The 13,717-nt window shown below is 48.4% G+C and overlaps 1 protein-coding gene across 4 annotated transcripts in view; it reads right to left on the reverse strand.

Annotated features, from left to right (window-relative positions):
- Positions 1 to 13,717, reverse strand: part of LOC147108478 (deoxynucleotidyltransferase terminal-interacting protein 1-like) — a 49,415-nt gene that overhangs the window by 14,255 nt on the left and 21,443 nt on the right. For 2 of the 4 annotated variants that reach the window (XM_086005126.1, XM_086005124.1), the window contains exons 4-6: positions 8,549 to 8,647; positions 6,277 to 6,345; positions 3,595 to 3,651 (exon numbers count right to left, since the gene is read on the reverse strand). In XM_086005126.1, coding sequence (XP_085861252.1) covers positions 3,595 to 3,651; positions 6,277 to 6,345; positions 8,549 to 8,647 — 225 coding nt within the window. Of the gene's footprint in view, positions 1 to 3,588; positions 3,652 to 6,276; positions 6,346 to 8,548; positions 8,648 to 13,717 lie in introns of all 4 variants that reach the window. The other 2 variants (XM_086005125.1, XM_086005123.1) reach the window with 1 other exon arrangement.

The raw sequence follows: 13,717 nt of genomic DNA on the forward strand, positions 1-13,717 counted from the left end.
TCTTATCTGTTCTGGTTCATACTAGATCCAATAGTGAATTCTTCCTTGTTGGGCTTCTTATATACTGGGTCAGAAAGGAGTCCCATTCACATTGTAGGAACTCCATTCCCTTATCCCCTTTACCTACCTGTTCTGTCCAATTAATTGCAGGATAGAATAATAATCATGGGGGAATTTAAACTATGTTTTTTACTCATCTCCCTAATTTGTTTCCATGTTTCTTCCTCCACCTCCCTTCCACTATTAGTTGGTCTCTAGGCTACCCTATTAGTGTGATTGATCCTTTATTATCTTTCATCTCTATCCACATAGATTCTATTTCTGTCTTACTGATGGCAAGGTCACCATGGCAGCACGGTGGCATAGTGGTTAGTACTGTTGCCTCACAGCGCCAGGGACCCGGGTTCAAATCCAGCCTCGGGTGACTGTCTGTGTGGAGTTTGCACATTCTCCCCATGTTTGCGTGGGTTTTCTCCGGGTGCTCCGGTTTCCTCCCACAGTCCAAAGATGTGCGGGTTAGGTTGATTGGCCATGATAAAAAAATTGACCCTTAGTGTTAGGGGGGATTAAATACGTGGGGTTATGGGGATAGGGCTTGGGTGGGATGGCTGTCGGTGTAGGGACCGGGTGCTAGGGTTTGGATGATCAGCCATGATCTCGTTGAATGGCGGAGCAGGCTCGAAGGGCCGAATGGCCTACTCCTGCTCCTATGTTTCTATGTTTCTCTATTGCCAGTTATCTCTAATAAGTACAGCTACTCCACTTCCCCCCCCCTTTTGCCCTCGCTATCTTTTTAAAATATGTTATAGCCTGCAATGTTTAACTCCCAGTGATTCTTCTGCAGCCATGTCTCAGTAATCCCTACTATATCTGCTTACTCGCAATGTATTATTGCCTCCAGTTCCCCTGTTTTATTAGGCACTGTGTGCATTGTTGCACAGACAGTTTAACTCCATTTTAATAACAGTACCCCTCACTTTATTTTTAACCATCTTTTTACACTCTTGTTCTATAACTATTTATTCCCTGGCCATTTATGTCCTCCCTTAGTTTAGTCTGTCCTTTGCTCTCCTTTCTTGTTTCGTTTATATTTAGGCTTGTTTGATTTCTTGTAGATTTCCCACTCATCTTACTAGTTTAAAGCCTTTGCTACCTCCCTATTTACCCTTTCTGCTAGGACACTAGTTCCATTCCGGTTCAGGTGGAGTCTGTCCCATCAGTACAGCTCCTTCCTGTCCCAGTGTTGGTGCCAGTGTCCCATGAAAAGGAACCCCTCTTTCCCACACCAGCCCTTTAGCCACATGTTAATTCTCCTGTTGTCCTGATATCTGTCTCTACGCCAATTACTCGGGCAATAATCCAGAGATTATTACCCTCTCGGTCCTGCATCTTAATTTAGCTCCTAACTCCTGATATTCTTTCAGCAGGGCCTCCTCCTTGTTCCTACCTATGTTGTTTGTTCCAACAGGGATCACGACAACTAGATTTACCCCCTCCCTTTCCAAATTCCTCTCCAGCCACGAGATATCACTTACGCTGACACCGGGTAGGCAATACACCTTTCAGGACTCTCATTCGTGGCTGCAGAAGGCGTTATATATCCCCCTAATTATAGAATCCCCTATCGCTACCACATTTCTATTCTGCTCTTTCCCTCCCCCCCTTGGACAGCCTTCTGAGCAACGGTGCTTTGGTCTGCATTGTGGCGGTCCTCCCGCAATCTTTCTCCTTGTCTTCACAGGCAGTGAGTACATCTTACCTGTTGGACAGGACCAGTGTCTACAGGACCTTCTTCTCAACCTCTCCTAAGTCCCCGCTACCTGGCTCCCCGACAGTCACACCCTCCCCTTCCCGAACCTGTGCTTTCCTCTGGGGTGTGACTGTGTTCTGGATAAAACTATCCAGAAATTCCTCCCCCTCCCTTATGTTTCGGAGTGTCTCTAACTTGCACTCCAGCTCAATGACTCTGAGCCAGAGTGACTGAAGGCAGAGACATTTTCTGCAATCTGGGAATCTGGGTCCGTCTCGCTGTCCACGAACTCCCACATACTGTAGTCCCGACACATCGCCGGCCCTGCCATCTCTAGTCTTTTTTATTTACAGGAAACTTTGTGTTATCCGGAGGCTAAATGTCCGGCAAGCTCGAGCCACCGGCAAAAATCAGGAGTCGTTTTTTTTCTTTTCGTTGCTTTTTTCTCAACAGTCAAGCTCTGCAAGGTCTGTAGCTAAGCAACAGCTTCAGCTAGAGACGCTTGCCGACTGTTTAGAAGCTGTTGCTAAGCAACAGGGTTTGTTGATTCACACGGAGCTGAAAATCTCCGTATGTTTCAAAATTAGTGCTGGAGTGTCCGGCAGTTTTGAGGGAACGGCAACAGCTCGGTCCCGTCGGTGCCGGATAGCACAAAGTTTCCTGTAATTGTTTATTGATAGCCTGAATTAAAATTAGGTAAACTGCTTTTGTTAAAGAAAACAAATTACTTGCTGTTTACTCACCTGAGAGCAGAAAAAATTGTGTTACTCACCAACCAATCACCAACCTGCTGACCCATGACGTCGCCAGGTCCAGGAGATATTTACCCTTTCGAATAGACGCTACTGGAAAATCTCATGCTTTTTGAAACCCGGTTAAGGTATCTTAGTTCTTTATCTTTGGTCCTTACCTTATCTTAGTCTAGATGTATGTATAGATGATTACCTTTTAGTCTGTTTTAAGGGTTTTTTCGGGGTTTTTAAAAAAAAAAAATTTTAAACACACTAATTTGCGCTAAGCGCTAAAATACTGAACAACATTTTAAATACTTACTGCCTCAAGCTTACACAAACCACTACAAGTGTTAAAGGCAAAAAGAAGCACTGTACCAGATTCACTGAATTCAATTTCACAATTTGCCATAGGATTTGAAATCATGACCACTGGGCTGTTAGTCCAGTACCATAACACTAGGCTATTGTACCCAAAACCGTACTCTGCACTGGTATTAGTCCAACATGTTAAAACTGCCGAGCGATTTAGGGGCACTCGGAGGTCAATGACTGCTTGGAAAGGATGATCAGGTTTTCTGATGTGCAAGATACTGAACCTTTTATATTGGGTGTGTGGTACCTTTCCGATCCCATAGCCGCATCGCCTTGCTACCTTGTCCTGTTGTTGTACAGTCTTACTGACCAGAAAGTCCCTGCTTCAGTTCCTGGGTTGGGATTGGGTTACATAGTCTAATCTGGGCTAGCAGTTGGGGTGCTACAACTTGCCTCAACGCCCCATGGCTGCTGTTAGTAACCACTATCCAGTAACCTCTGATAGAAAGTGCAGACTGAGGCTCGACCGTGATGCTCCCTTGGTTGGGAAACCTGCCAAGTACTCTGTGTTTGGGCTTATACATGAAGAATAGCCGTTCAGCTAAGGTACAGGCTGGCAGTCGGTGCCCATCTGAGCAAAGGACAGGGGCAGTGCCTTCAGAAGATGGAGACAAACCTGGAGAAGCAAGCTTACCACCTTGCCCAGCAGGGGCTATCCCATTCCCAAATTGCCACAAACTTCAACCATTGCTTTTGGCCTTATCTCAGCTTCCCATTTCCAACATTACTCACGCTGACCTTCTTTGGGATCGGACTCCCTCTCTGGTTCAGGTCGTCCTCCATTTGCCGTGAACGCTGCAATAAGACATATTTTACATAAAAATACCACACAGGTTGCTTTCAAGCTCAAAGATGCATTTAAAGAAAAAACAAATTTGCATCTATATAGCATCTTTCATAAACTCAAAGTGCTTTACAGCCAGTGAAGTACTTCTGAAGTGTAGTCACCGTTGTAATGTCGGAAACGTGTCAGCCAATCCGCGCACAGCAAGATCCCACAAACAGCAATATGATAATGACCAAATACTCTGTTTTAGGGATAAATACTGGCCAGGATACCGGGGAGAATACCTCTGCTCTTCTTCAAAGTAGTGCCACGAAATAGGCAGACTTCAGTCATTGTCGTCGGTCCCCGTCACAAACTCTGTTCCCTAACCACCCACTCCACCCCTCTCCCTGGCCACTGTCTGAGGTTGAACCAGAGAGGCCGCAACCTTGGCGTCCTATTTCACCGAGTTGAGTTTCCGACCCCATATCCCGTCCATCACCAAGACCGCCTATTTCCACCTCCGTAACATCACCCGACTCCACCCCTGCCTCAGCCTATCTGCTGCTGAAACTCTCAGCCATGCCTCGGTTACCTCGAGACTCAACTATTCCAACGCTCTCCTGGCCGGCCTCCCACCCTCCTCAAACTTGAGCTCCTCCAAAACTCTGCTGCCTGTATCCTAACTCGCACCAAGTCCCATGCACCCATTACCCCTGTGCTTGCTGACCTACATTGGTTCCCAGTCCAGCAACACCTCAAATTTAAAATTCGCATCCTTGTGTTCAAATCCCTCCATGACCTCACCCCTCCCTATCTCTGTAACCTTCTCCAGCCCAACAACCCTCCGAGATCTCCACACTTGTCCAATTCTGGCCTCTTGCGCATCCCTGATTTTAATCACTCTACCATTGGCGGCCACACCTTCAGCTGCCTAGGCCCAAAGTTCTTGAATTTCCTCCCTAGCCTCTCCGCCTCTCCTCCTTTTAAGTGCCATGGGAAGTTTTACGACATTAAAGGAGTTATATAAATGCAAGTTGTTGTTGTTGTAACGTCTCATGCGAAAGATGGCACCTCCAACTGTGCAGCAGTCCCTCAGTACTGCCCTGGGAGTGCCAGCCTAGATTTTGTGCTCAAGTCTCTGGAGTGGGACTTGAACCCACCACCTTCCAATTCAGAGGCGACAGTGCTACCCCTGAGCCACGGCTTACACTGACCATCAGCTCCACAAGGGCTTACTGGGAAAATACAGCATGCAGCTGAACCACAGGCCAAGAAAGTAGCAGGATCGACTTCTGGCCTGTGTTCAGTTAGTATCCAGAGCAGGGATGGCGCTCTACTTAGCCTCAGCGTCCCCAGACTAGGGTGCGGGTGAAAAAAAACTGCCAGGGTTTTCACTCCTGGTCAGTATTCAGTGACCCCTGCTGGCAACCCACGTGAATAGACAAAATTGGAATCGGTGGTGATGCCTTCTGTTGTCGAATAGGCCTGCCAACATTCACTGTCTAGTTCACACATGAAGAACACCCACTTGTGTAAGATAACCCTAGAGCTGTCGGTATCAATCGAACTACACTCCACGAGTCAGTATATTGGTGTGAGGAAAAGAAACACACAAGTGTAGTGACCCATTGTGTAGCTATAAATATATGTGCGCAGGCATTTCCTATCCACAAATTTCAGTTCCGGTCAGCATGATTTTTAATGTCAACATTTAACATTGAAAATCCCCATGCAGTGGGAACACCCTATGTAAACAGGTCTTGGTCATACTGTAGTTGTAGGCTGCAACCACTAAGTGGTGCTGAAGCTCCATTGTACCCTACACCACTGCAACCTGTGCCAGCCTTTGAGCAATGCCACGGGAGAAGAACTAACACCATACTTAAACAGAGTAAATATGAGGGGCTGGGTGATGTTCCACTGATTCAGTCTGGTCACTAACAATGAATTGATGTATGACATTCTCCAGAAGGTGTCACCATCCTGTTTCGAAGGTTATTGCCAATATAATGGTGAATGGGACTCGGGCAAGGTTGAAGAATGCACTCAGCTTTGAAACCACAGCTTTAGAAGTTAAAACAAAACGGAACTGATCGAAACTAGCCAAGGTTTAACTGGATAAAAAGAATCACATGCACTTTTATTACAACAGTATACCTCAGACAGTCGTCAGGTACACGGCTCAACCTGGTAGAATCTACAAGCTTTCAAAGTGCATCTGGAACATGGCCTCAGAGTCCTTTTACTTACCCAGACGTTTCACTCCCTTCAGCTGTGAGAACAGTGTCCAGACTGCAGAGTTCTCCACACTGACCGACCAATAATGCTCTCGGACTAACAGGAAGAACCCACTGTCGCAGCTCTTCCTCATGACGTGCCTGAGAACAGGTGGACCTGACCCCACCTGTGCCAGATGGAACCACTGATTGGCTGATTAACAGGATCTGGATCATGGCAGCTTGGTTACAGTAACCAGCTCTCTGCTAACTATCGAGGGACAGACTCACCGACAGCGAATAACCCAGTGCAGTATTATATACGGAAAGAAACAGCGCTGGGCTTTTCCACTGATCCAGACCCAGCCTGACACTCAGTGGAGCAAGTTGTACTTGGGCAATCTCCGTGCTCACTGAGGTAAAATCTGAGCCTACCTTTGTGGCAGAAAACTCTCCAATGGGTTTGGTAATCATCTTCCCTCCGTCTGAATACATCATCTTAGCCTGTAGCAGGGAGAGAGGATAAGGCAAGTGAGGTGCTGGCTCACAGTTACAAGTACACACAGACACAACAAAGGAATCCCTCCCCCTATGTAATTCCCCAGCGTACAACTACAATATCAGACATTACAGCTCAGGAGGAAGTCACTCGGCCCATCGTGCCTGTGCATCCATTGGAGTTCTCCACTCTAATTCCATTTCCTGATCTGGCTCCCTACCCATAAATCCCGGGTGAGCCCAATTTATTACTAGATGCAGGAAGGATGTTCCCGATGGCGGGGGAGTCCAGAACCAGGGGTCACAGTCTAAAGATAAGGGGTAAGCCATTTAGGACAGAGATGAGGAGGAGTTTCTTCACCCAGAGAGTGGTGAACCTGTGGAATTCTCTACCACAAAAGGCAGTTGAGGCCAATTCATTAAATATATTCAAGAAGGAATCAGATATATTTCTTAAGGCTAAAGGGATCAAGGGATATGGGGAGAAAGCAGGGACAGGGTTCTGAATTTGGATGATCAGCCATGATCTCATTAAATGGCAGAGCAGGCTCGAGGGGCCGAATGGCCTACTCCTGTTCCTATCTTCTATGTTTCTATGTTTTCTTTTCACTGTTTATAAGTGTCCCTCAAACGTTATGATTGACAATCTTCAATAGTGGGTGTAAAGAAGTGATTCATTCCTAAATATTGGCCCAGAAATTCAGGTCGGGGGCTTCCCGCTGGTGCAAGCCCCCGATCTGCACTTACCTTGCGCGCCGGCCGTTGAGCTGTGGGCCGGCATGGAATTCCGATCCGGGGTCTGGTCCAGCTACCGGCGCGCAGTGCTTGCGTATCCCAGGGGCGCAGTTAGTTTGATACGTCCCCTGGGATCACGTGGGCCATGGGGAGCCAATCGGAGCAGAGAATGCTCCATTCATAAGTCTGACAGGAAGTGCTGTCAAGACTTATAAATACTACGGCCCCAAAATAGCACTAAACCGTCAAATAAATTTTTAAAAAACATCACATTTTTAAAATAAACTATAAATTACATGAAATAACTATTTTAAACAATAATTTTAATTTTTGAAAAAAATAATTTTATATTCTAACGGGGCTAAAAATAAACTTACCTTGCTTTAAAGTATTTAAAAATAATAAACCTGTGGAAAAAATGTTTTAATTTTAATTAATTCACCACTTACCTTGTAAAAAGCAGGCCTTATGCCTGCTTTTTACATTTCTAAATTCTGCAGGCTTACGTTCCTGGAGAAACCTGTAAAAAAAAAACTAAGTTTGATGCGCACGCGCAGCCTCCCCCGCGCACGCATTCGACCTCTGAACCCCTTCGTTCAGAGGAACGGAAGTGCCGGTTTCCCGCGCATGCAGGAAACCGGCACTTCCATCGGGCCTACGGGCGAGTACCCCGTGCGTACTCATCCGTGGAGACCCGAATTTCTGGGCTACTAACTTGTTAACAATGTTAGTTTCAGTTTCATTTCCAGTGAAATGAAAAGCAAAAAGGACAGCAGAGGCTGCAAACTATTATTGTTCGCTCAGCCTGTGAGCTACCATAGATCTCTCAGCACGGAGATATCTATGGCCATGTTTTGACCATTAAGTAGAGAAGCTATTGCTTTAGATAGCAACTCCTCAGAGAACATTGCTGAGGAATTTGGTCAAGTTAAAGCCTTTATACGGTGTATGGGAGGCCTTCTGAGGTAATCCTTTGATAACATATGAATCTGCACTAGAGAAAAAATATATAAAGAGGGGCGTTAGAATAGATACTTCAGAACTCACCAAGGCTTGTCCAGCTTATTCCCTCGAGATCCAGACCTGTAACGGCTGAATTCTCTGGTACACTGGTATTGTTAGTAATGGTCATCATTGTATGCTTAATTCCAAGAATGCCAATAAATGCCTTTGAACCCTATTATCTTGTGGAATAACTTATAACTAAAAAAATCCATCCTCTAACATGGGGAATGGCTCCGTATCCTAATAACCATTTACCTGAATAAAAATTCTTCTTTTTCCTGCACTTTGTTTCCAGTACTAATCCTAAAGTCGCACTCTGTGTGCTGGAAAGATCTAGGTGTAACCCAGACAGTCTGCACTGCACAAGATGATGAGCAGAAAGACAAGACAAGCCACCGTGCATCAGGAGCAGGTCCGTCTGCTCGATTAGGACAGATTGCTCCCTCCCCTCCTCCCACCATTTTCCTACCTGTTCCAAACAGTTTTTACAGGTCTCCTGCACCAGTTGCTCAGGATCCACGTCTTCCCCAATATTCTCCTTTACATTCCACGCAGCCTTCTGGAAAAACTGAAAACAGATTCAGTCAGGAACAACAGAGAAACAAGCAAACAGACTTCAGGGAGCACTCTGCACCCAAACACTAGCACTTCAAACAACAGAGCAGACTCTACACAACTTAACCCACTGACCCAGGTGAAGGGACTACGACAATAACTTTGCAGCCTGCCGGACTCAACATTGAGTTCAACAATTTCAGATAATTATCCCTGCCCCCATTTTTCATGCAGTATGATTTTTGCCATTCCCATTTGCAACATTTTATCTTTCCTGCCTCTTACAAAAGTACAGGGTGTTCTTTCAATTCCTTCCTCCTCTCCTAACCCCCCCCCCCCCCACCCCGTCTCTGCACCTGCTCAATATCTATTACATCTCCAGCTTTTTCCAGTTCTGATGAAGGGTCCCAGACTTGAAACGTTAACTCTGTTTCTCTCTCCACGGATGCTGCCTGGCCTGCTGAGTATTTCCAGCATTTTCTTTTGTTACTACAATAACTAAAATAGTTACAGCAGGAGTGACAAATAAGAAACGTGTGAAGTTAAACACCGTGAGAAAGACAGCATCAGGGCAGAAGGACAGGTTATGGTTCTGGCCAAAAAAAGAGTTTAATATACATTTCAATGAGATCACCTCTCATTCTTCTAAACTGTAGGGCATATAGGCTTGTCTACTCAATCTCTCCTCATAGGACACTCCCCCCAATCCCAGGAACCAGTTCAGTGAACCTTTGTTGCATTCCCTCTAAGGCAAGTACATCCTTCCTTAGGTAAGGAGACCAAAACCGTACACAGCGGTCATAGAGTCATAGAGTTTTACAGCACCTGCCGCATCCAGTCGTGAATGGAATACTCTCCACTTGCCTGGATGAGTGCAGCTCCAGCAGCACTCCAGAAGCTCGACACCACCCAGAATAAAGCAGCCCGCTTGATTGGCACCCCATCCCCCACCTTAAACATTAACTCCCTCCACCACCGGCGCACTATGGCTGCAGTGTGTACCATCGACAAGATGCACTGCAGCAACTCGCCAAGGCTTCTTCGGCAGCACCTCCCAAACCTGCGACCTCTTCCACCTAGAAGGACAAGGGCAGCAGGCGCATGGCAACACCACCAGCTCAAAGTGCCCCTCCAAGTCACAAACCATCCTGACTTGGAAATATATCGCCGTTCCTTCATCGTCGCTGGATCAAAATCCTGGAACTCCCCAACTAACAGCACTGTGGGAGTATCTTTACCACACCAACTGCAGCGGTTCAAGAAGGTGGCTCACCACCACCTTCGAGGGCAAGTAGGGATGGGCAATAAATGCTGGCCTTGTCAACAACGCCCAAATCCCGTGAATAAAAAAATATTCCAGTTGATAAGGTCTTTAGAAAAGTTAGGGAAAATGGAAGAGGAGGAGGGGTAGCCTTATTGATTAAAGATATATTACAACATTAGTAAAAGAGGATATCGGTAAAGGTAAAGCAAGCAGTCAATGGTTATAATTGAGGAATAAGGGAGGATTTAAAACCGTAATGGGAGTTGTCTACAGGCCTCCTGATAGCAATGAAATGACAGAATGTATTCATTCAGAAATTAGAGAGGCTTGTAGCAAAAGGAGAGTTGTTTTAATGAGAGACTTTAATTTTCACATAGATTGGGAAGAGCAGAGAAGCTCAAGTCAAAAAGGCAGTGAATTTCTTAAGCCCATTCAAGGTAGTTTTCTGGAGCAATATGTTCCAGAACCAACAAGAGGGCAGGCCATACTAGATTTAGTAATGAGTAATGAGCTCAGTTAATAATCTAACAGTAAGGGAGCATTTACCCAGCTGTGATGATATTGCGGCGGAGCCACTAAGGGACTCCGATCAAATGTATATAATTCCCTTTAACAATATGTTAACTACAGCCTGAGTCTGTATCTTTATATATACTGTTTGCATGTACAGAGCGCGGTCCCTTTAAGAGCGCGGGCAAACGCGATGATGTCATGCCGTTCATCACGTGATCCCCCATCGGCGGGAAAAACGTGATGACGTCATGACGCCAGCCACGGGACCGTCCAAGCAGTCCTCGTGGAGCTTCCGAACTGACTAGACCTGTATTCGTAGTTTACTTGTATCTATTTGTTAAACTCAATTAGTTTCACATTAAACATCGTTTGTTTGATCGCCTGAGTCGACCTCAGTCTCTTGATAGGAACTAGACATTCCTACATTGGTGACCCCGACTTTTGCGAACGGTTTTCGCAGAAGGAACGAAGCATGGAAACGAACGCCGTTGCATTGAAGCTACTGCAATTCTGGGAGCAACAAGCGACCGCCTGATTCATCCAGGTCGAAGCCCAGTGTGCATTACAGAACATCGTTGCGGATCAGACCCGATATTTTTACATGGTCTCCGCACTCGACAGCTCCACCGCGTTGCAGATCGTCAGCCTGCTTGAGAACCCCCCGGACGACCGCAAGTATGAAACAATCAAGGCGCGGTTGTTACAGGTCTTCGGGCTCACGAAGTCGGAGCGCACCCACCGACTGCTCGCTATGCCCGGCCTCGGGGACTCCAAGCCGTCTGAGCTCATGAGCCAAATGCTCACGCTCCTTGGCTCCGAACCAGAATGCTTCCTCTTTAGGGAGCTCTTCCTCAGTCAGTTAGCAGAGCAAGTACAAGCTGCCCTCGCCAGGTCCGAAGTCTCAGACTGCGCAGTGCTTGCTGCCGAAGCGGACAAGATTTTTGCGGTGATGCAGCAGTACTGCGCTGCCACGAGGCGCCCATCCCCCACAGACGCCACCCCAGCTCCTCAACCTTCGGGGCTGTGCTCCCACCACGCGAGGTTTGGCGCGAAAGCCAGATGTTGCCGCCCTCCCTGCAGCTTCTCTCCCAGAAAAACACTACTGCAACCCCGGCAAAAGAAGAACGGGTCTGACGGGTGCCCCGCGGCTGCGATGGCAATCGGAAATTCTGGCAAGCTGTTGTTCATCAGCGATTCCATCTCTGGTCGGCAATTCCTATGAGACACCGGCGCACAGTGCAGCATTATACCCGCGTCCGCTATTGATGTTCAAGCTGGGAAGCACGGCCTCTCACTCGAAGCGGCTAATGGCGGAGCTATCCGGACCTTCGGCAAACGGCGGGTCCAGGTGTGCTTCGGCGGCCAGCGATTTGTTTGGGAATTTGTTACGGCCAGGGTTTCACAAGCCATCCTCGACGCGGATTTCCTGTGCGCCAACGGCCTTCTGGTCGATGTGAGGAACCGGCGGCTGATCAACGCGGCCACGTTTCACTCCATTCCTTGCCACCGTGGTACCGCCATGTCGCGCACCGTCACCTGCGCTTTCCTAACTCCGGACGAGTTTGCTCGCCTGCTCTGTGAATTTCCGGACCTGACCAGACTTACGTTCTCCTCTACGGCCACGAAGCATGGTGTGGAACACCACATCACTACCACAGGTCCCCCGGTCCATGCGCAGGCCCGGCGCCTCGAACCCGGCAAGCTGGTGGTCGCGAAGGCGGAGTTCGCTACGATGGAACGCCTGGGGATTATTCGCCGGTCCAATAGTCCCTGGTCTTCGCTTCTCCACATAGTACCGAAACCTGGCGGCGGATGGCGGCCATGCAGCGACTATCGGCGACTTAACGACGCTACCACACCTGATCGATACCCGATCCCCCACATTCAGGATTTCTCTGCCCATTTGACTGGGAACACCGTGTTTTCGAAGGTGGATCTGGTCCGAGGCTACCACCAGGTGCCGGTACACCCGCAGGATGTGCAGAAGACCGCAGTCATCACCCCATTCGGCCTTTTTGAATTTCTGAGGATGCCTTTTGGGTTGAAGAACGCTGCCCAGGCCTTCCAGCACCTCATGGACTCCGTGCTACGGGGCCTCAAGTTCCTTTTCGTCTATTTAGACGACATCCTCGAGGCCAGTCAAAATAAGGAGGAACACATCGTGCACCTACGCACCCTCTTTCGTCGCCTCAGCCAACACGGCCTGATTCTCAACCCGGCCAAGTGTCAGTTTGGTCTGTCCCACATTGATTTCCTGGGACATCGCATTACATTGGAGGGAGTGGTGCCTTTGCAAGCAAAGGTAGAGGCGGTGACATCCTTTCCGCGCCCGCAGACCATCAAGGCCCTGCAGGAGTTCCTCGGGATGGTAAATTTTTACCACCGCTTCGTGCCTAAGGCAGCTCTGCTCGTGCAGCCCCTGTATGAGGCCCTCAAGGGCAAGTCTGGCAAGGACCCGGTAAGCTGGACGGTCGACATGGACCGGGCGTTCGTTGACACAAAAAGTGCCCTCGCCAATGCGACCATGCTGGCGCACCCGCTGCCAAGTGCCACCATCGCCCTCACCACCGACGCGTCAGACTACGCCATTGGCGCAGTGCAGGAACAGTGGGTAAATGGAACGTGGCAACCGCTGGCGCTCTTCAGCCGTCAACTACGGCGAAACAAGCGGAAGTACAGTACCTTCAGCCGGGAGTTGCTGGCTCTCTTTCTGGCCATCCGCCATTTCCGGCTCTTGCTGGAATGACATCCTTTCACTGCTTTTGTAGACCATAAGCCACTAGCGTTCGCTATGGCCAAGACTGCCGAACCGTGGTCAGCCCGACAACAGCGTCAGTTAACGTTTATCTCTGAATTCACTACTGATATTCAGCACGTGGCCGGTAAAGACAACCTGGTGGCGGATTGCCTCTCCCGCGCGACCATTCAGGCAGTCCAGCTCGGCATCGACTATGCCCTCATGGCTGCGGATCAAGCCTCGGATCCAGAGGTGCAAGCTTACCGAACCAGCCCCTCTAGCCTCCAAGCGGCAGACGTCAAATTCCACGCCGCAGGCACCACGCTACTTTGTGACGTCTCCGTAGGAGATCCTCGCCCTATCGTGCCGGTCGCCGAAAAGTGTTTGACGCCATACACGGGTTGTCACACCCTGGCATGAAGGCCTCGCAAAGGCTGATGTCGTCCAAGTTCGTTTGGCGGGGCATGCATATGGATGTCCGCGACTGGGCCAACACCTGCGTGGTCTGCCAAAAGGCCAAGGTGCAGCGTCACATCAAAGCTCCATGGCCACCTTCGCTGTTCCAGAGC

This window comes from Somniosus microcephalus, chromosome 13 (assembly GCF_052327205.1).
Source record: "Somniosus microcephalus isolate GS21.2 chromosome 13, FLI_Smic_1.0, whole genome shotgun sequence".
In the NCBI taxonomy this organism is placed as follows: domain Eukaryota; kingdom Metazoa; phylum Chordata; class Chondrichthyes; order Squaliformes; family Somniosidae; genus Somniosus; species Somniosus microcephalus.